Genomic DNA, 23,790 nt, shown 5'->3' on the forward strand with positions numbered 1-23,790 from the left:
AAAGTAATTTTTCAGCATTGAAAATTTCACATATAAAACAACTTCTATGCATTAAAACCAAAGTATGGATTATTTTTTTTTAAATTTAAAGGAAGTGCTGTGCTTTTTTTTTTTTTAACATCTCTCATGAACCAAATTCTTCAGTTATAAAGCTGATAAAAATAAGTGATGCACCACATTTTTTTAACACGCGAAATTCATCTCTTTGGGAAACAAGTTGGGTTCTTTTTTTTTTTAAATTGTATCATGAAAGATACAGACCTGAAAAAGGTTAAACAATCATACACAAGGCATAAACATTACACAGAGTAATTCAGATATTTTATAAAGAGATCTGGAAAAGTACCTAAAATAGTGATATTTATTTAGTATAAAATTTCAATAATAAAATATTGCTCATAATAAATAAAACCCCATGAGTTTCATTAATACTGTTTTCTCCTTAAAGCTCTCTAGAATGTAATATGATCAGACCTGATCAAAACTTGAATTTTTATTTTTCCTCTGTATGAAGGAGGCAGGTTTACAGGCTTCAGGTCATTCTTTGTTAGAAACAATTTTATTATCAACAAAACACAGAACTCATTTCAAGGCTCATGCGTAGTTATGGGCAAAAAAAAAATCCCTAACTATGAATAAACCTTATTACAGTAGATTTTAATAACTAAAACATTTGCCTTTTTTGTTAAAACCAAAGAGGAATAAGACTTCTCATGGATTATGAATGCAAAGAGAAAGCTGCCCAAGTTTCCTCAAAAGCTTCTAAATATCTGTGCAGCTGTAACTTAATGGTTAACAAAGCTGTTCGTTAGGGAAAGCTCTATAGGGGGATAGAAGTTCCATCCCGTTTATATGGGGACATTTGATTTCATCCCCGCTCGTCCCATCTGTAGACATGGCAGTTTGGAGTAATTCTTCAGCAGCTGCTCAATTGCAATATGACGGACATTGAGCTCTGAGGCCAAAGAGTCCTTTTCTTGAACTTGCTGCGTCAGCTCTTCAAATACATCTGCAAGAATATTATCAGGTTAATGCACTTGGTCCCTGTACTTTCATAGAGTTAAGAAGCAGTGCTGAACATTATTATGAAAGACACAGACATACAAGTGGACTTATGCACAAGAACACCACACTTCTTCTGGTTCCAGAGCAGCTTGGAGTATGCGTTGTGAACTGAACAGGTCACCAGTTTATAGTTTTAGGTGAACCCAGCCAAGGTGGATCACTTTGTAACTCAAAATGAAGTTGATTTCAATTGTAACAAATAGTGTGGCCAGCAGGAGCAGGGAAGTGATCATCCCCCTGTACGCTGCACTAGTGAGGCCACACTTTGAATACTGCGTTCAGTTTTGCTCCCTCTCTAAAAGAAAGGCATTGAGGTGCTGGAGTGTGTCCAAAGAAGAGCAATGAAGTTGGTGAAGAGTCCAGAGCACAAGTCTTAAGAGGAGCGGCTGAGGGAACTGGTGTTGTTTAGCCTGGAGAAAGGGAGACTGAGGGGAGACCTTATTGCTCTCTACAACTACCTGAAAGGAGGCTGTAGTGAGGTGGGTGGTGGTCTATTCTGTCAGGTAACAAATGATAGGACATGAGGAAATGGCCTCAGGTTGCACCAGGGGAGGTTTAGACTGGATATTAGAAAAAATTTCTTCACTGAAACAGTTATCAAGCATTGGACCAGGCTGCCCAGGGAAGTGGTTGAGTCACCATCCCCAGAGGTATTTAAAAGACGTGTAGATGTGGTGCCTGGGGACATGGTTTAGTGGTGGACTTGGCAGTGTTAGGTTAATGGTTGGACTCTATGATCTTAGAGGTCTTTTCCAATGTAAACAATTCTATGATTCCAGTCAAAAAACCCCTTAAAATAAAATATTGTATTCTTCAAAGTGCCAGTTTGCAACACCCAGGGAGGTTACATAATAAAAGCAACTTGGAAGTTTCTTTTTTTATACGGAAACATGATAGGTCCAGTTCAAAACTTAACTGACAGGAAAGCCATTACATTTTCTTTTTTCAAACAAAATTGTCTTTACTACAAAGCAACACAAACACAAAACAGAGTACTGAAAAATTCTCACCCTGGATTTGCTTGAGCAGTTTTTCATTAAGTTGCTTTAACTCTCCAGAAGTCATCATAGTCACTGTAACGATAAAATGTTATTACTACTACCAAAGTCACATAAGCATCCCTAAACAGACTCCTATTTTCTCAGTTTGTCATCATTTGTATCCTAATAATCAACAAATGTGTGGCAGTAAGTCAATGGCAACGTTATTCATCAATCATTTATGGAAAGTTTGAAAATTCTCTTTTATGTTGTCATAGACAAAAATTTACCCCACAGGAAAGCCCTTTCTTCAGTGTCAAAAAGCTGGAAACTCAAGTCCCCAAAACAGCAGTGTCCAGAATCAGAATTGCTTGTAAATTGCTTGACACCATTGAATACTTTACCTTCCTCTGACTGCAAGTGGACAATTCTGAGGTAAGTCCTGCTGCATTTGCGAGCCTACAGGACACAGCTTCCGGACAGAATTTTCAGCACACAGCTACCCATTTTGGCTATCAAGTTTTGTGCTTTATGCATAGAAGAATGTACATAGTTTCCACTGAGTAACTCCGTGGCAAATGCTGAAGAAAAATCTTAGTCCGATATAAAGACCAGCATATAAAAATAGGTTTACTTCTCACTTTCTTGTGCTATGTTCTTAGTGAGAACTAAAAGATCTTCTGCATTGCTCCTAGTGAGAACTAAAAGATCCTCTGCATCATTCAAAACCCCTTCTGTATCTCACGTTATGTGTACACTTATCCTCATAAAAAAATAGATTAAACCTCAGAGGACAGAATTGTGAAAGTACTCTATGCTGCTGTCGATCAACAGCAACAAGTGGGGAAGCACTGGCCCGCTTCCTAGAAATTCCTCAACCCTGCCATACCTGCTGCTGAGATGCTCTTGGCAGCACGGTGAAAACTGACAATCCTGATCACACCACAGGAGGATACAAGGCACTGAAACAGGCTTTAAGACCTTGTAATTTTTAAATATTTAAACGATGCTGCAGCTTAGCAAAGCTCTCACTGCATACTTGAAGAAAACCTACGCTGCAAACATGCAGCTTTTGTTCAGAGATTTCTCAGTGCAAGAGGTTTCTATGTTGTAAAATTAAAGCGTTAAGGATAATTTTTACCTACTCACAGGATTATTTGATTATCCTAAGCCTTCTCTTTCAATCTTTCTCACATCTTGCAGTTGTGGGATATTAACTTTCTGTCAGTAGTGCCAGACCAAAGAAGTTGGCAGCAGCTAAAGATAGCCTACTTGTTACTCAAGACGTAAGGCCATTTAAGAGTGACACAGATTCACCTTTCTCCTCTAACAGCCAGGTACAGTGGTGCTCCTTCCTACCTTCGGCTATCAATACAACTGAAGATTCCTTTCCTGCATCTTACCACCCTTTAAGCTCCATGAAAACCCTGATTGGATTTAATACAGTAATTGACAGCTTCATAAAAATGTCAAGATTTTTTTTCCCCCTTTTATACCCAGTAGTAGGAAGTTACTTCCCATTTCTTCATTATTGTCAATATTTCATCAACTGTAGCGGATAGGCAGGTTCACACATTTCGTGTGTGCACATCAGGATAGGACTGTTTCATGTCACATAATTCTGATACAGAAGGAAAAGGGACAGAACACCGGATTTAAATGATAAAACATTATTCTAGCTGTTGCTGAGGTAAATTACAAAGAAATATTGGCCAAGCTATTTAAAATTACATTAACAATAGATATTTTTTTTCTTTAGTAGACTGCTATGTCATTACAGTGGAGTTACTGCAATAAGAAGGTACCTAATTCTGGCAGAGGAAATCTGACTATATTTTTCTCCAAAATACAAACTTTATATAATCATAGAGTCTCCAAATGAATGTCTTTTAAAGCTAAATACTGCAAAAAGATTAAACGAATACTTGTAATACAATGCAAAATTGCCTTAAAAGTGCATTATGCAGTCATAACAGAATAAAAAAAAGAATCTGTTACGGTGCTCAAAACAGCTTTATCTTCCCCTGTCCCAAAATCAGACATCAGAGAGATAAATTCCAAGTCACTAACTTCAGTTCAGATAACCCCATAAACCAGGTCAAGCTTTCACAATTCCTCTGTTAAGTGCTGTCCTGGTTTATGTAATCCCAATTTATGACTCCAGAGGACAAGTGGTCAAACAGCACAGCATATCTGTTTTGATTTATGGCTTTAAGACTACTAATTCACTACAAAAGCATCATACAGCAGTTAAATAATATCTTTTTATAAAGAATGAGAAATGACCAAACTGTGCAAGGACAGGTTGGTTGGTTTGTTAAAAAACCAGGAGCCTAAAGAAACAGATTCCAACTTTTTACAGAACCTCTTTCTCACTCTGTCTTCTGACATTCTGAATTCCATTATTACCTTGTTTTTCATCACCTAGTTTTCCACTGAATATTCACCAGCCTTTGTCTTCTTTCTCAGGTCTTCTGAAATTCAGAAACCCTCCCCAATTACTTCCCTCATCTACAAAAGTAAGAGTGGATGTATTCCATTGAGGACCAGGCACTGTTCTAAAAGCAGGATAGTAACTGCAGAGATCTCTAGGAACTTAGTCCAAACACTTCATATAGGCTGATTCCAGATTCCAATATCCTAGATTTTTCTAAACAGTTCTTCTGGTGACCTTCTTAAATAACTGGAAAACTTATTTTCCATTGCTTTCAGTATCACCACTGTCATCAAAAGATTGCCCAGATCTACTGCTACAGCCTTTAAGAGGACATGGTGGCATAAGGACCTTCCCATTTTCTTATGCTCAATAAATAGAAAAAAAAAATTAGTAAAATGCACAAGGAAAGCCTGCTACTATTAAGAATGTTTAACTTCATGTTATTTCACAAGTTTGCTCTGCTACCTTACCTCTAATTTCCCCTATTGCTTAGGGCAGCTCTCTAAAATGTAACTCAAGGCACTGCACAAGTTCAGTAAAAACAGTTATGTTCAGGAGCTTAGTAATCTCCACAGGCATGACTGTGCAACTGCCAGGACTGACATACTGGAGTGACCGCAACAGTAACTTTTTTGTGTAAGTTAGGCATGTCCTGTATCACACTGAGGTATAACTAACAGGAAAATTAAAAAAACAACCAACCAGCTCCCTCCCAACAACCAAACCCTCCACGCTATTTGCTTAGCCATGGAACTTTTTCCTTCACAGATTTTACAGTAACTCCAAACTGTTAAAAGCTGGATTTCAGAATGTAAATTAATGCCCTGTGGGGACATTATGTGGCCAAGAGATATTTCAAAGAATGCCCTTGCTTGCTAGGTTGCATGTGAATAGATATATACTTACATTCTTCCCTGCTGTATTGAGGATGCCTTCTATGAACACTGGGAAGTGAATCACCTTCAACTTTTTCAGCTTTCTGGACTTGGTTGTGATTAGACCACAAAACACTGCTGCAGCAGAAGGTAGCACCTGTTTCTTGTAACACGCCAAGTCTGAAATCAGTGGATTCTCTTTGTTCCAAAAGAGTCTGTGAGCAGCCCGAGATGCGTCCAGAATTCCCATCTATCCATTTTGCAGAGTATCTAGGTACTGGGGAGTCAAACTGTGGGAGTAATTTTCTATCAGTCTGATGTCTGAAGTTAAAAAGCTGGTGTTGGGATGTTTTTGAGCTTTCAGGATCAGAGTCTAAATCCTTGTTTTGTGCATACTGTATGATCCAGTTAATTTTTTTGCTCAAGATATTTTTTACTTCTGCATATGGACTTTTAGAGAGTTTTGATCGTGGACAGTCCTGATTTGCTATTAAGTGAAATTTTTCAAAGCAGTCTCTGTGCCCTCTTAAAGATCTTGTATGTAGAAGATCTGACTTTGGTACTCCTGTAAAGACACAATAGAAAAAAGTTCACTTAATGTATACTCAACTGATTTTTCAAAATCTTTACTCACAAGCAACCAAGAAAACAAAAACTTAACTGATCCTTTCCTATTAACAGTCTAATCACTCTAGTAAACAAGGATATATGATAGTCCACAATTTTTGAAGTTCCACTCAGTCTTGAGTCCTTAGCATATAAAGTATTTTGCACGTAGTAATCTCTAGTGCAGGAATTATAGATTACCTGCATGTGCCTCTTGGATGATAATGTAGATGAACCAATCTGCTAACTGTACATATTGCATCACACCTATGCACAAGTGTGTAAGCTGTAAAGCAATACCAGCTATGTATCAGAAAGTTCTATAGAACAATACTGAAGAGCATTTTGAGAGCAGTCATTCATGCTCCCATCTTCCAGGGATAACGTTATGAGCCATCTGCTCAACAAATACTGCAGTGTGTGGGCTTGTGTCATACAAGCGGTCAAAATAATTCAGATTTCAGTCTTAGTTTATTATTTTGCATTGGTACAAGCCTTCAGCCTAGCTAGGTAAGTTAGGTCTAATACTGTCAACACTTGCCAACACTAAACTGTCCTGAAATTCATTTCATGTAAGATGAAAAGATTCATTTCATGTAAGATGTTTATTCTCCTCTTTACTTGTCCTCCTTCAAGGACTATTCAAATAGCTACAGCAGGTAAGTTACTCAAACCTCAAAGTAATTGATAGTGATTGACATGTTAAAAAGGAACACAATCTGTGAAGATCTACAGTTGGTGAGTGAACACAGATGGTATGAGAACTGACTATTTCGGAAAGTTAATAGTACTCCAGTACAAAATAACTTTCTGCAACTTCAGTGGATATTTATTTTTCTTCAGATTCATCTGTGCAGTAGATTCAGTATCCAAGCCCACAATATTGGACAGTTCGTCATTTATCTGAACACCCAGTATACTACTTGGGAGATTCCCAATATAATGAAAAACAATTTCATCAAACAAGTACCTCATCACAAACAACAATATACCTGTGAACCACTGTTTGAAAGTGCGCAATGCTTGCTAATGACAGAATATTTAAATCAACATATGATAATGTAATTTGATCTTTGAAACTAGGCGACATGAACCAAGCTGCAGCCATTTTACCTTTTAGCACAGAAAGAAGTATATAAAAGTGATTAAAATAAAAGAAAAACCAAGAAATGCAACAGGTAAAATTTTATAATAGAGACTTTCATGAGCAATCAGCAGAAAGCTGCATGTTACAACAATCCTCAGTTATACCTGACTTACCCTCTTAAATTCTTGTGGTAAACTTTAAGCCCTCCACCCCAAATGATTAACAAATGATAAGCTGTTAAGTGATTAAATTCTGTAAATTCCCAAACTACTTTCAAAACTAAGCTACAAAAGTAAAATTCTTAACATGAAACTAGTGAAAACAAATCCAAGCACTTCATTTTGTTTATCTCATTTGCTGGTAACTGGCGTTTAAAGTTAGGGAGTTGAAACACTTAGAGTAGCCATTACGAACTTCTGATTTTCCACTCTATGGGCAGCATTGAAACTCAAGAGCATTACTGTTCTGGTTGAGTTTGTAAGCATATACACAAAATTTATTGGGTAAAATGACAAAGAGTGGAAAATGAATGAGGACAGTAGTGGAATTTATTTTGTTCTTAACAGCAGGGGAGAAAGGTAAGGTCATGAAAACAGACACTCCTGCCCATGAACCAAGTATTAGAACAAACAAAAACCACATCCCAACCAGAGGCACCTTTTAAAGAAGTTCTTCAGCAAAGTACTAAGACAGATGTTGTCTTCATGGGTACAGAGTCAAGATTCTCATTCTACACTTCAAACTATCTTTCAACCTCTTTCAGCAAATAGACATTCACTGACTAATCTTAATCTCTACATGATCTACTGCCTACCCGCAAGTCTATTTTCCCTCTCTATCTTCACAGGGACTTAAAAAAACCCCACCAAATAAACATTAGTGAAAACGAGGAAAGTAACAACTTGTTTCATGACTTATCAGCACAATTTAAATATAGCAAGTCTGCTTAACTGTAGGAGCATGATGGAAACCCTTAAAGCTTTAAGCCACAGGGAAGAGCAAACATTGTCAATTGAAGGTATAAGGCATATATTCACAACACTGCAAACCCTACAAAACAAGAATTATTTGTTCAATGTTATTTGCTTTACCCAAGTGATTCTTCAACATGCTACGCTGCTGATGCTTACAGCGCTTTCTTTTACTTACAGAAAAAGTCCTCAGGTTGGCTGAAAAATAAGTTTTACACAATTTTTCTATATGATAAACAATCATGAACCCACCTAACAATTTGACCATAAGATGAATGAATGAATGAAGCCAATGTTTTCTGATCACAGAACAGAGTAATCCTGTCTAAAGCAAATAATTGAAGATTTGGCGAAGAAGAGGGAAGAAAACTGCAGAAAGTACAGTTAGTAAGTCTGGGACAAATGTAGTTTTGCACAGATTGTTTCTAGTTCACGGCTGCTAATAGGTACTACCATCTGTTTTGCCCTCAGGATACCATGGTTTTCCCAACTCAAAAAATTAAGTATACCTACCAAGTTTTTACTTCTTTATTCCCCTCTGCATCTCCTCCTTCCCCAAAACTAGGGAAAGAACTACTGCAGTGTTTTTATTAAAAACAGCAAAAAATGCAAGTGTAATGAAATATTCCCAGAGCTGGTTCTAGAGGCATGACCTCTTGCAGTTAAGTCCTCTGCCTGGCACATGTGAAGAACCCAGTCAGACTACACTTCCTCACATAATATACACACTATCACTTTTGGGGCAATCACAAAAGAAACACCTGTACAACAAATGATAGATACTACCGTATCACTTAAATTCCTTTGAGGCTTTCTGCTTCATTATTTCAGTAAGAATAAATGTTACTTGTCCAATAGCACAAGTGAGACCACATAAAATAAACAACAATTTCAGTTACACAAAAAACCCCCAAGTGCAGCATGACTTTATGAAGCCCCATCTGACTTATGACTAAGCCATAAGTTCAAGATTACTCAACTCTTTCCTTCTGACAAATTTATCTTTTAAAAGAGTTCTGAACATTGTTAACTTCCCCACTCCAGAGGCACGCTGCTGAAAGAATGCTGTTTTATCAGAACTCAGTGATATTGGGTATGCTTGAAATTAGCAACTATTGAAGTAATATTTTTTCTTCTGTAAAAGTCTAAGTTTTGCTATTCATATGCCACATATTAGCCATAATGTCACTATTTCTGAGCATAGAGCAAGTATTACAAAACACTTCCAGTATACAGGACTACACTCCCCATTCTGCTGCTGACCCTCCCCCCCCCGAATTTACATCCTTCCCCATCTTTTACTCCACTGAAAAAAACTAAAAGGGTCAGTCTAAATACTCTTCAATACAGTAAGGAACAGAAAATGTACAAAACCAAAATGGTTTTGTACAGAATTGCTAACGGATTTGCTTCAGCTTTCATGTAACTGGTTTGGATTCCTACTGTAACAAACACATGCAAAAAAATCCTCCAAAACCCAAACCAACCCTCAATCTTTCTTTTGTACTGAGGTGACAGCTCTTTCCTATACAGAGAACATCAGCCACTAACCTTCCGGAATTGCATCCCAAGAGCTGAGCATTCACAGCAGCGGCTGTGCCAGCACAAACTAGTAATGACGTACAAGTATTACAGCAAGTAAGAGTACGCTTCTTTGACACAAATCCTCCTGTTGCGGGCAATACCATCACCTTTACAAGGCAGCAAAGATGCCTATTTCTTTTTGGTAAGACTTAATACTCCATTCAGCTTACTTCATATTTTTTCCTTCATCACAACTGCAGAAAAATCTACCAGCTGGTAAATTGGCGTGGGTCAAACAAATGATATATAAAGATGATTCAGTCTTAGAAGACACATTACTTTATTCAACACTATACACAAAGAGATGAATAAAGCAATGAAGGACTTCCGTATATTAAAAGGAGTAATATCGTAATTTTGATGAACAGCTATTGTGAGTTATGGGGATTTTCACAGGGTTTCAGTTTTGTCTCAACATTCCTGTTTGCTAATACCCATCTCAACCTTTTTATTTTTAGGCTGGTTCTTCAAGTCAGCAATCATACAACCATCAACATTCCCCGCCCCCCCCCCCCCCCCCCCCCCAACACATATTTAGGTATGTGTATATTTGTCCTTTATCTTACTTTCCAAGAAGAGGATTGCAGACTATGTCCAAGTATGTCCTACCCTTCATACGTATTTTTTCAGAGAAGGAAAAAGAACTGCAAAAAGCAGCAAAAAGCCCACAACCATCAAGAGCAGGAATGCTTTATCTGCAGGAAAAAAAAAATCCACCTAAATTCAGTAACATCTAGAAGACCATATCTAACTTAAGACAGCAGATGCTATTAGGAAAACAAGCTCATGCCAGAGACAATTCCTCAAGTGAACAAGATTCATAGGATAATGCCAAACCTCAAGACAAATCATAAAAGAATCTCAGTAAGTGTTTACCATCCATTATTTGCTTCTGATTCTGGTAACCCATGTGTCCTAGATGAAATAGGAATGGTATCAAATTACCCAGCAATATCTTTCTATGTTGAGCACTTGTGAGAACAGGGCTGCTTACTTAAGAGCCTAGTATTTTGGGGAGAGGGGGCAGGGGGGAAGTGGAGCATTTCAATTTTAAAGCTATGCAAGGCAGAAACTCTTCCTCTATACTGGTATAGTTCTCAACATACTGAGTCCTAATCCAGTCCTGTAAAATAATTTTGTAAATAAATGACTAGCAATTACACAATTTATAAAGTAGTATACATTTTTGTAACTTCTAGTTATTCATAAGTGCAAAGCAGCAGAGAGCAGGGAGAGTATTTACCATATAACCAGGTGTGTAATCACATCTCACATTCCACCCCATTTTAAAGCACTCGTACGTGAAAGCAAATCAGTTTCCATCATATTAAAATCTGTGTGTTTTGGTTTGGTTTTTTTTTTTTTTTTTAAGGGAAGACATCCATAAAGACTTTACTTGTGCCCTTGTAACTGGTTCACCGAGAACTATATATACTCTTCTTCATGATAAAGATACAGAACTACATTGAAATGTTTGCTCACATTTATATATAAAGCTGGCTAGAATAGCTGTCTTATTTGGAGATTCTAACAATAATAAAGTTCAATTCAAAAGGAATGCTCTTGAATTCCCAGACTACTTCACATCCCTTCAGAAACAAATGTTTTCATTAAAAAAAAGAAAATCAGTAATCATTAGCCTACTTGTTTATCTTCCACAGTGGTTTTTTTTGTTTGTTTGTTATTCGTTTTTTAAAAAACCTTCTTATTTGGTCTTTCAGCTCCATCAGCTGGAAATAATGTTAAAGAAAGCATGCATTCCCTTCTTAGCAATTTGTAATGCAATGCTGGAAACTAATTGTTTTTGCAGTGGTGAATAACCTTAGCTTGAACAGCTGAAGAGGAAAAAAACCCCCAGAATTTAAGATGAAGTGAACTAAAATTAACAAGAATACTTCTAGACACACGAATAGTCAATTATAAGTTTGTACTACATTAAAGCCATATTAAAGTCCCTTTAAAGAATTTATAAATACTAATGGCTAAGATTTATACCTGACCATAGAGAAAGAAAAAGAAAAGCTGCCTTCTCAGTATAACACTGGCATCCACCATATATATAGCTTCCATAAATGTGTAAAGTACATGTGGTTATTAAGGACAGTCAAAGGAGAGTGAATGCACTTCATAAAACAAATCTGTATAGTACTGGCAACATGGGTAAAATTAACTGTTTAAGTCAGAACACTTAGAAAAGGTACACCTGTAGTTTTAGCTAGTTGTGGAGGCTGCCTTCGTAGCCAGTGAAGAAACGGTTCTCGGGCACAACTCACCTCATCTTAAATAGTTACCTCTAGAAAGATTTGTGTTAGGCACCTATGCTTTTTCCTTTAATCCTGTAAGCAAGCATGAACCCTTGTGAAGGGCACCAGTCTGTGGCTGCCTACTTTAGGAGCCCCGGCTTTCACTACACATTCTGAAACGTCCCAGCTGCTGCTCCCCTCCTCGCACGCACACAGTATATTGCTCTGTGAACAGGCCAGCTCACAAAACAGCTCCTGAACATCTGCTAGTGTCCACTAGGAACACAAAGATGAGATGAGCTCAAGTTTGGTTTACCTAGTGTACAGCGCTAAAACCTGCAGCAGACAAATGTTTCACAAGACATTACATGTTCACGTCTATTTTAAGCCACAGCTGCATCTTAGTCTGCTTATTAAGAGTGCTGAAAGAGGGGGGTTCTTATAATAGAAAAGCAGGTCCCAAGACCTGTTCAAAATACATTAAATAAAACCAGCCCATGATAACCTAAGACAGCAAGTCATCCACATGTTCAAATGACAAGAGCTGGGGAAAACTGATACGCTTCAGTTGTACAATTCTGCCAACACTGAAAAATGGGATCTTTAGAGACATATACATCTGCCTGACAAGACTTAAAGCCAACTACTATTTTTAAGTGTATGCATGCAGTTTCATTTGAGAGTTAAATCTTATGATTTATGAGATTGGCTAGAAGGAAAATGCCAGTGCCATTCATTAACTTCCAAAACCAGACACCTGGTAAAGACTAGATATCATCTTGTTCATAAAGTTCTCTCCTCACTTTCATATGATAAAGCCAGTGCATTCCATACATCAAATATGCATACAAATCATCTCCCACTGCATTTCTATTAGCTCATTTGTATTTTAGTACATAGCAAAGACATACTATATAAAACAGAACAGAGATCCAACTGACCCTTTAAACACATTTTCAAAATTCATGTTCCCTATAAACTACTTCACTAAGAAGAGACTTTACTACTGTATTAGACAAGCCAATACATTCTGATGAAAACTTCACTGCAGGAGCTACTATGTTAAAGAGGTCTCACACTTTGGAAGAAAAAAATCAATTAAACTGACCTTGAAGAGAATGGAAGCCATGAGACAGTGTTTCTGTATTCTGGATGATGCCAGGTAAGTAACATTAACAGCTCGATTTGCTTGTTTACATGTACAAACGTCCCAAATTTACACATAGAAAATGCAAGAATGTACTTTTAGAACTAGCCACACAGCTCTACTATTACTCAGTGGTACTTATATGGCACTTAGAAGATTAAGAATAACACCACCAACTATGTTTGGACTTGAATTCGTAGTTAAGAGGTTTACTGGAAACTGCAGCAAGTTCCACAAGTCCATGCAAGGTTGCAGATATGAGTCATACCCCTGGACTGCAAATGTTACCTTGAACCAAGTTCTCATCTGTCTAGCCTAAAGGGCAGTGATGAAATTTTTTAGCTTTTGTTGCCAGAATAATACATTTTATTGGTTATTATTTCATTAACATTGAAAAAAAGAAGGATGTGTAATTATTTCGGAACAGAATGAAATTAAAACAGCAGTTTCCAATCCTTTCAGCTATACCTTACAACCCATTTTATTCCAGTGACATATTTTTCTGTATGGTCTAAGAAGAAAAAAGTGGTATTTGAATGTTTATAGCTTTTAACAACTAAACCACTTTTTTTTTTTTTTAAGATGAACATAAAGAACACAGAATGATGATATTACACAAGATTTTATAGATCTTAATAGGAAAAAAGCTATGCAATAAGACAGATTTTTTTATATCATCCTTGTCTCAGCCTGGAGACTAGGATGCACCAACCTGACATTGAAATTGCCTCAAATGCTGTGAGCCTATCAGCACTTTAAAGGATCATGGAAGTGTAATTAATAAACAGAAATCAGGGGAATAGACGCCCAGTATTTACACTATCTCTTCTTTTATATTGCAAGACCTGGGATACAAACCATCATCTGCTATTCAGCTGTTGTTCAACTTTAAACACAAATGGAAGCAAGCCAGTTTGCTTGTCAGCTAGCATTCTCCAAGATGTTATCGTAGTTAGCAGCACCAGATAAGCAAAAGAGTAAATAAAAATCAGCTCAATCACGTTTTCCCCTTCTATTATGGTTTTGTCTTTTACAAACCCTCTAATTTCAAGAAACTCACAGATTTTTAAACTAATTTTGCATTAACACATACCCGCATGAAACCAGGTTCAGACAGATACATTATCTATGACAAGTAATGTAAAACTAAACTGTAATTATTACAGAATTTCAACTTTGAAACCTTCAGAGACAAGTCTGATGTTTGAACAAATACATTCAGGTATTAAGTTCCTGAAGCTGGGATTTCCACAGGCATTGTCCAGAGGATCACAAAGCATTCATTAACGAAGAACACATCTGCATTGCACAATGCATTCCCATGTGAAGATATCTGAACTCTAAACAGCACCACAGGCAGCACAACTGCTTAGCATTCTAGTCGCCTTTGCATGCTCTGTGCAACATGGGCTAGATAGTTACATCCTCCTAAGAGGAGAATTAGAGCATAGTCAGATATATCCATACAGCACTGCATTCTTATGTGGAAATCCTACAACTGGAATTTCAAAGCAGTTTGTAGGATGCCATATTCAGGCAGAGGGTTTGGTTTTGTTTTGTTGATACATACACATACAGACAGCTTTTATACATAGACACTTTTTATACATAGACACACATATATATTTTTATGTGTTCATATATTTCCCCCCAACCACCAGTTAAACCTGCAGATCTGTTATTAGTATTTGCTACCATATTTGCTACCATAGTTCAGTTAATAATTTTCCCATATTATAATGAAATTAAAAAGAGGAAATTTGTCTCAAACTGACAGAAAACACATTATTTCCTGGCTTATGCAATTCACTTACACATTAATTTAAAACGTTTCCTACTTCAATCCAGAGATTACTGTGATGCCTTCTCAGAAAAACAAAACAGTACACAATCTCTGATGTTCACTTTGTCTGCACAAGGCCAACAAAAGCCAATACCAAACTCCAGCAGACCCACACCAGGATATTCTAAACCCCATCTAGAACTTTAAAACCACTGTACAGAATCAGCTTCACTTCTCACGTATGAAATAATAAATGACCATTTTAAGCATTTTGCATATTTTAAAGACTCACGTTAGCATTCTGATGTGCTAAATCACCTGATAATGATCCTTCAGACACAAAAGCCAGTTTTGCAATAAAGTATGTATGTGTAGCTCAGTCCACTGAGCCTCCCTGAGCATGAATCCTCAAACTGAGTGAGCTGCAAGAGCAAGTGCAACAGGGACAAAAATACTGCCCTTTCAAGACACGCTCCCACACCCCGTTTAGACTGAAGATTAGCACTACTGAACTATGCTAAGAAAGTTACTCTTTCCCTGTTCCTCAAGAAAAGTTGATGACACATAACAGGAGGAAGTTTAAACCTGCAGCTTGACTTTGTTTCTGTATGCCTACTTTCCCTTCCTCCTTACTTTGCCAATACTCCTTAAGTCAACTTCAGAGAAACAGACCCTATAATCCATATATATATATATCACTTCTGAATAAATTCTGTGACAGACACCACAGCTAAACTCCAAGCTGCACTCAAACCAGCAGTTTCTGTGAATTAACTAAACTCAGTAAGAAGCACAATCACATTTTAGGCTAAGCTATCATTTTATTTTATTAAAAGTCTAAAATCTAGTATTAAAAAAATTATGACACAGTAAATAACTTCCTCATTCAGAATTATTTAAGGCAGACCACAGATTAAGCTTTCTGTATAGTGGTCTTCCCTAATAAAGGACTACAAGAATAATTTTTTTTGTTGTTTTTATCAATTATGTAACATTATCAAGCTATTGTCCAAACATAAAAAAGGTTATGAAAATACACTTCAACATCAGGAAGGTAAAGGCTGAGACACATCACAACACTGATCCAGGAAGAAATCTGTCGAGTCATTACTGTTGGGGATGGTCTATGATTTATTCATTTCAAATTACTCCTCTTACTTAACCAAGATGATCAATGTTACCATCTACACGCAAGTAAACACGTACTGCTGTTGAACTCACAGATGTCAGAAGACACAACGATTCACCAATAACTGATCTATAATGTAATTAAGTGCAGCTAAGTAAATTATATTTCTATAGTGTTTTGTTTATATACCTTTGAGAAAGTCGGTTTCAGAGGCAATTCAGGTGGCTAAGCCTTGGGCTAGATCAGTTTCAAGTGTGTGGATTTACCTTAGACAGCTTTAAGCAATCAGATACTGGCACAAAGGTAAACTGAACTGTTCTCAAGAGTTTTGTTAAAGCACTAGAATATAACACCCTTTTAAAAAAGGAAATTGGGAAACCCGCTTCCAGCATTTCATACATGGAAGTTAACAGGGTGCTGCAAACAGTGGGAGTACTTAAGCATGCTGCAAGATGCTGAGCTGTGACTAATAGCCTGTCTGTTCTTCAACAGCAGTGATTTCCTGCTTCGCTTAGGGAGAAGTTATGCATGCACATCAACACTAAAAATGAGCAAGCCTTAAAGCATTGACCTAGTTGTTGCATCAATATCTTTTTAGAATAGCCTATTTCACTTCCTGAATTACTTAAAAATATATGTACGTGTTTTAATTGCTTGGATTTTTAAATATGATGTTAAATAAAAAGGCAAACTATTAGTGAGAAGGACACTTATTTGTAAGTGTAGGATAGCACATCTACAGAGTTATACAACTTACAGTTGACTCTGTTCAACAAGTAGCTATGTTATAATGTATCTCAAGTGCATTAAAATAGAATTTTAATAATATTTTAGTAATACATATGATATAATATATATATGTTTTAATAATAATATAAGATTTAGGTTAGATATTAGGAAAAATTTTTTTACTGAGAGGGTTGTCAAACATTGGAATTGGCTGCCCAGGGAAGTGGTTGAGTCACCATCCCTGGAGGTATTCAAAAAGTGAGTGGATGGGGTACTTCAGGACATGGTTTAGAGGGCATGGTTGATGGTTGGACTCAATGATCTTGAAGGTCTTTTCCAACCTAAATGATTCTATAAGCAGGAGGTTAGTATGAAAACATCCAGTATAAAATTCTGAGTTAGTGAATTATCCATTTCATTCCTTACCCAGGGTTGCCAAAAGATTACTTTAGATGTACATAAATCATAGTCTTTATTGCAGGAAATATAGGAATGCAGTAGATATGTCAAAAGTAGGTAGGAAGAATGTGAGCATGGATATGGTAAGGGGCTGGCTCACGCAGCGGTTCAGCCAAAAAGTCTTATAAAGATTCTTTATAAAAAGTCACTTACACAATCTCCGCTGCCCTTAAACGTCCTCTCCCTATAACAGCAGTAACAGTATATCTTTTTAAAGTGGTACACAGAAGACAGAATATCAGAAGTTAAGATATTTTGATGCTATAAAGATCAAAGATACTAATACTTTTCTTTTACTATGCAAAATAAGAGATTAAGAATATAACAGTGAATGTAATTTCAGATGAGCTTTCATCAGTATTCTATTCAAGTAGTCGTCTTTTAAAATTAATCAAAACTTTAGAAGATTATGCAAAGTAGTCTGCTGCACAGACTAAGTCTTCACTATTAATGTCTACTTAGAGTTCGGGGGGGGGGGGAATATTCCAGCTAAAACATAATCATTTTGTAAAGTAATACCCATAACAAGTAACTTTGACAAATCCACAGCTTATGTTAAATAATGGAGCAATCCAGCAATTTTTTAATGCATCCTATTTTATTTGTTTCAATACTTCCAAAACAAAACTAGATTCTGAATGTAATCGAAGTACTTGACTCTGATTATGGCAATATGGGGTTTTTTGCATATTGAGAACCATAAGCCTATCAATTTAAAGCAGTAAGAAAACTGAAGCAGATTGACAGGCTGTCTTGGGTTAGATAGTTGCTCTGTGTTTTACCAAAAAAGTGCAAATACACAAGCATGTCTCTTGTAAACAAAAGCATAAAGCGTGCAAGTTATTACTGAACTATGAAAGCATCATTCAGATTAAAACATATTGCCTCTAGTAGCAACAAAGCCTTTAAAGGCATCATTTTTTTAAAAAAAAAAATCAAACCAGAACTAAGTATTTAAAAGTGATTCCAATTTGCTAATGCATTTTTCAGATTTCTGTAAGGTAAGAACAAAATTTTATTACCTATACATGCCTTAAAAGTCAGATGAAGAATAGAAACAGTGTATGGAATACACACCCTTACAGCCCCCTACATTCCAGTCAGTTTTATGCTTCTTAGGGTTCAGAATAAGCAACCAGATCACTGGGTACAGTGCTCATACCTCATAGCACTTTCCCCTCAGAAAGACTTCATCTTAAGACCTTTAGTGTACTCCCATATGTATCAGAGACACAGCAAATCTTACTGTCTATCATCAAGAAATGGGACTATTCACGTAATAGCGTTAAGATCTTCATATTCAATTGCTCCATATCAATACAGATTACTCTAGGTAGCCACATGTAAGTACAATTGGTAAATACTACTTTATATAACTGGAACCAAGCAACAATATTTACACTTCCAAAAAATACTTATTTCACTTAAAAAAGGGAAATAACTCATTTACTGCTCATTCATGCCCAACACTTGATTCATGCATGAAAAGCAGCAACAAGATAGGTAAATTCTTTAGCAAAACAAGGCTTGACATTCTGAAAATACCATTTTGGAGGCCAGAGACTACGCTTACAAGATTAGTCTTTTAAAAGATGAACAAAATTTCCACTTTATAATTTGCAAACTTTAAGAAGCTTTGACAATGAACTCGGTTTTATCATATTACATGTATTGTCACCCTATGAAGGCAAAAATAAATAACCCTCTGATTACTTCTAGTGAAACATTGATCTGCTTCCAAAAAAACCCTATTGTGCTTTAAAATTTGCAATTTAAGTAAGTTTTATACACAGACCCCTCTATCTATTGAACAAAAATCCTGAACAAAGGCAGGAGACAAACTCCTGACGATCTGAGTTAACACCAGAGGTCTAATACCAGAAAGTGAAACTAACACCAGGACATCTCAGAAGCTCTCAAAAGGTGGGTACATCTTTACAACTAGGGGAGCCGGCGCTAGAGCAGCTAGGGCACCCACCTTCGCTGGAAATGAGCTACCTGGGTATGTAACAAACTAGCCTGGCCAGCAAGAAAACTTTCTAAGCATACATGTTTTCAAAGCTAAGCCTTTACGAAAGCTTTCAGGTAAGCTCAATTCACACTCGGCTCCAAGCTAAGCAGTCTGTGACCAAAATTTGACGAAGATGACTCGCTTTAAAACGTTACCTTCGATGTTCAGCTCAAAACAAACGTGGCAGAACGAGAGCGTTTCCTTCTCGGTCCCCAGCTTGCAGACGCTGCAGACGTTGTCATCGTCCAAGTCGATGCTCACAAACTGCTCTTCGTTCATAGTGCCCTTAGGGGGTGGCGACAAGGGACGGGACCGTTATTTCAACCGCCACCCCGGCGAAGCACCAGCCGCCCCGCGCCTGGGGAGGCGGCCGGCGGCACCACACCACGCCGCCGCCGCCCCCCCCCCCCCCGGTCCCCGGCCCCGGCCCGCCCCGACACGCCAGGCCGAGAGCGGAACGAGGGAGGGAGCGTCCCAGGAAAGTTTCTTCCTAAGAGCGCGGGGGGGGGGGGGGGGGGCGGGCAGCGGTCAGGTCGCACAGCGACCGAGCCCTCCCGCCGCCTTCCCGCCCGCGCACCCCTCCTTTCGTCCGGAGGCTGGCCCGTCCCGTCCCGCTCCCCGCCAAGCTCCATCCACAGGCGCCGCATCACCCACCCGCCTCCCTCCTCCGCGCACCGGCGGCACGGACGGTCCGCCACCGCTAGAACCGCCCCGGCCCCGCTCACCGCCGCGCCGTTCCCCGCCGCCGCCCGCCCCAGCGCCGCGCTCCACTATTGTTCGGCCGCCAGCGCCTCCGCCGCCGGAGCTTGGCGCCAGGCACCGCCCGCCGCTTCCGGCCGAGACCAATGCTCCTGCGGGGGGGGGGGGGGTAGAGGGGGCTGGGCCCTAGGGCCGCGCTCCGCCGCACCTGAGCGGCTGACGTCGCCTCAGAGCAGGGCCATGAAGGGCGGTGAGGCGGAAGGAGCGAGCGGCTGCCGCCTCCCCGCCCCTCCGCGCGGCCACAGCCACCGGGAGCTCCCCTGCTCCCCGGCAGTATTGGGCTCTCCCAGAGCGCGGCTGCAGTGCCTCCCCCGCGCGGGGGAACGGGGGCGGGGCGGGGGATGAGGGGAAGTCCGCCCGGCGCCGCGGCAGCCCCGCCCCCCGCCCCGCCCCGCCCCGCCCCGTCCCGGGGGAGCAGGCGAGCGGGCGGGCCAGCCGGCGTCATCGGAGTGGCGGTGCTGATACCTCGTTTGGGGCCTAGTTCTGCAGTTATCCCAGCGTGCATTTGCATTCAATTAGCTGGTGATACATGATACGGAGTGCCCTCGGGATTCGTGTTGATAAGGTTTCGTTAGAAATGCCAAAAAAAAAAAAAAAAAAAAAAAAAAAGGGTAGAGGAATTGAGGCCAGGGTGGGTTTGCCGAACGGCAGGGAGGGAATAAAGTCAAGATCTGCTGCCACGCGTGTGTGCACAGAACTGGCAAATCTGTGCTGAATTTTAGCTATGTCCTTTAATGGCTCAGGATGGGATTACTCTAGCCTGAGCTTCCCAGGAAATAAAAATTGCTCCTCAGGGATTGTTGTTGGGTTTTGCTTCATGTACCTATGGAGGAAGGAAAAAAAAAGTGTAACTGTTGAACGGGGTTAGAAGTTGGTGTGCATGGAAGGCAGGAGATGGAGGAGAAAGGGGAGCGTGCATAAGAGAGAAACAGTCTTTGAGTCCCAAGTGCACATATTTGACGTGATGGAAAACACCAAGAACAGGCTGTATGACCTGAATAGAAAGCAAAAGCAAGCCAGATCTGTGCTTGTGCTTCGTACATGAAGCCACAACTGATAGATCGTATCGGCTTGAGAATTTCCACAACTGACGGAAACTATGTACAACAGGTTCCTACATGTCAAAGTAGGATTGTTTATGAAAGAGCTAAGTAATCGTCCAGAATCGCTTCCGTCAAAACATGTCTCTACAGTTTTTATTGTTTCTTCCACTATTTTCTTGGGGAATTTTCTTCAATTTTAACAAAAAGAAAGAAAAAAGAAATCCCAGGCTGTGCTAGAGTCCTATCCTTCACAGGTCTTAAGTAGCGAGTCGACTTCAGCTTTGCTTCTGTTGGAGGATGATGGAGCATATTTCATCCCAGAGCTTCCTGAAATCTTCCTCAAATTGTTTCTCCCATGGGCTGAGACTGGACTTGGGAGAAGGGTTGCATTTCCCTGTCCCCTCATCCGCTGCTTTTTTTGATATGCCTGAAGATTGCTGAGGAAGCAGCAGCCTGACTTCATTGCAAAAGCAATATTAAGACACAAAAAAGGACGTCAGCCTGGGGTAGAAGATTTCGAAACAGAACGGAGAGACTGGCTAGATGATGGTAGAGGATTATAAAATCTATAAATATTGGAGTATTTTCCTCTCCAGAATCTGATGGCTATTGAGTCTCAACAGCCCATCACCACAGAGCAGCGGCAGCTGTGAACTCCATTGGCAAAACAGTCATGAATCTTGTTAATAAGTGACATGTGGGAGACAGTATGGCTCTCCCTAACTAAGCTGCTTTTCTTGTAAAAAATTGCTCTAAAATATAGAGGTCATAGCATTAAAAATAGTGAAACAGAACTAAAGCTTCAGGTACAAAGTTATGAAAAAACCTAGCAAATAGCAAGATGAAGAAGGTTGTCTGCAATTTTAACTACTGCCCATGATGTGGTTTATATGTATACATACACATACGTATTTCCTCCCAGGTCCCTTGGTTCATCAGTGCACGTCTTACATTGGAAAATTATTTTAGTAGGAAACAAATCCATTCTGTCTTTTTATGCTTCATTTTCCCTACTGAGTTTGCATTTTTGTTATAGGGAGGCTTTGGCAGAGATCATGTTTTAATAATTCCCACTGCTTCACCTTCCCCCAGCTGCTTGGTTGTGTTCCCACACTGTTTTCTCGCTGTCTTTCAGTGTTTGTGAGATGACACAAGAGACTGGATCACTGATTTAAAAGAAAGAAAATTAATTCTACCTCAGATCAATTCACCCCTTTACTTCACAGTGCAGCCCTTTAAGCTCTGGTGGGAAGACAGCTGAAGGGGTGATGCACACATGAAAATGAGTACTCTGGCCCCTGTATCATGAAATCATGGCTTGAGCTTCATTAGGATCTTCACTCCAATTCAGAAATGAAAGCTTGTGTCAGTGTTTTAGGGACATACTTAGTTCCAGTTTCCTGAGTGAAGATTTAGAAGTTCTAAAGCTAAATGACATTTTTTACTGAAAAATACAGTGTTAAACAGGAGTCCAGGGAGAGGTGGGGTTGCTTGGGCATTATCAAAAATACTGCAGCGAATCCCCAGTGGAGATAATGAATAGTATTGGCACTGCTCAAATGAAAGTACCTGTGTAGGTTTCTGTGTGTGTATTAAAAGAGACTCAGGAAAGGAGAAAAGTTTATAAAGAATTTGAATTTGAAACTCACTGTCTAGGTGAGGTAGGTCTGCCCCCCTGAAAACATCTGAAAATTTCAAACATTTCAAAATCAGCCTGACTCCTGTCTCTTCCCTCGCTGCTCTCTTCATTCTGCTGTCCCCTGGGCTTAGGGATATTTTTTCCCTGGGGCTTTTCGAGGCACTCTGGCAGATCTTCATGTTCTTCAGGCAGTTCTGTGTCTGCAGCTAATAAACACATATATTTTCTCCAACTCTTCTGGTTTTTTTGTATTCTGCTGGGTTTTTTCGAGTTTCTTTTACTTGTTGCTGTCTTTTACAGATCTCTTGTTTCTGTGTTCTCTAACCTTTTCTAGTTTATTTTGTCTTTCATCCCTGGAAGACTAAACAAACATAGGTAGGAATACTTTGCTGTACCGCCTATCTTTACTCCTCTATTTTGTGACCTGTTATCTCTTCTTATTCTCCCAGTCCTCTTTCAACTTCACTCAGTGTGCAAACTTTACTATAAGGTATTATTTTTAACCTTTATTGACTAGTCTTAGTCCCCTTAGTGTGTGGTATAAAACCTAATCAAAGAGAGGTAGTTTCACTTTCCCTCTCCCTCCCATTTCCTTTGTGTTGAATTTGGTGATCTTACGGCTCCTGCAAGGTGAAATGAGTCATTGAGGTGATCCATAGGAAAAAGAACAAAATAAAAAAAAAAACCTCAGAACTTTTCCTGATCAACGCATTGAAATGACTATATATTCACCTACATTATCACGAGATTTGGTGTAAGGGTTTTTGGGGTGGGAATGCAACTGACCTTCCAGCAGTCTGAAATTGCATCAAACGTGATGTAACATCTCTTGCTCCTAGTCCTTCTGTTCATTTATCCAGTCCCTTTGGTCTCTCTTCCCTCTAGTCTATGATCCCATGATCCTCTTTTTGCTAACAGTGCCAGCTGAAGTATTGCCTCCTTCTATTCATTTTTCCCCGTTACTTTAGTTTTTGTTGGGTAACGTGCTGAAAAGTAAAGAATATCACTCAGATTCCTGTCCAGTTCACGGCATGATTGCCCAGACATTCATTGTGGTACAGCAGGGGTTGTGTCAAGATGGCAGGAGGAGTAGAGAGCGGTAGTAGAGTCTGTTTAGACCAACTGCATGAATACATGGGTGAAGACAGCCTAAGTGTTTCTTCTCCTACCTTTTTCTGTTTTTCTCTTCTTCCCCTTCTGACCATTTTCCTCCAGTCCCTTTCTTCTATGTCGATCCTGTTCT

The 23,790-nt window shown here is 39.1% G+C and overlaps 1 protein-coding gene across 2 annotated transcripts; it reads right to left on the minus strand.

Annotated features, from left to right (window-relative positions):
- Positions 1-204: 204 nt before the first annotated feature.
- C21H21orf91 (chromosome 21 C21orf91 homolog) lies at positions 205-20,188 on the minus strand. Of its 2 annotated transcripts, none has more exons than XM_049824906.1 (5): positions 19,840-20,188; positions 19,262-19,391; positions 5,389-5,922; positions 2,076-2,138; positions 205-1,009 (listed from the first exon to the last, which is right to left on the minus strand). In XM_049824906.1, exons 2-5 carry the CDS (start codon positions 19,383-19,385, stop codon positions 849-851), a joined length of 882 nt encoding a protein of 293 aa, XP_049680863.1. In that variant the 5' UTR covers positions 19,386-19,391; positions 19,840-20,188; the 3' UTR covers positions 205-848. The 2 variants fall into 2 exon arrangements, with proteins under 2 accessions (XP_049680863.1, XP_049680861.1); XM_049824904.1 differs by having other exon boundaries at positions 19,832-20,188.
- Between the last annotated feature and the right edge of the window lie 3,602 nt (positions 20,189-23,790).

This window comes from Accipiter gentilis, chromosome 21 (assembly GCF_929443795.1).
Source record: "Accipiter gentilis chromosome 21, bAccGen1.1, whole genome shotgun sequence".
Classification (NCBI taxonomy): Eukaryota; Metazoa; Chordata; class Aves; order Accipitriformes; family Accipitridae; genus Astur; species Astur gentilis.

Excerpts from the sequence above, each read along its gene's own strand:
- C21H21orf91 (XM_049824906.1), bottom strand. The coding sequence starts at position 19,385 with ATGAACGAAGAGCAGTTTGTGAGCATCGACTTGGACGATGACAACGTC. Across the intron at positions 5,923-19,261 it reads TTTTGAGCTGAACATCGAAG|GAGTACCAAAGTCAGATCTT; the intron begins GTAACGTTTTAA and ends GTGTCTTTACAG. Across the intron at positions 1,010-2,075 it reads ACTGCTCAAGCAAATCCAGG|ATGTATTTGAAGAGCTGACG; the intron begins GTGAGAATTTTT and ends ATATTCTTGCAG.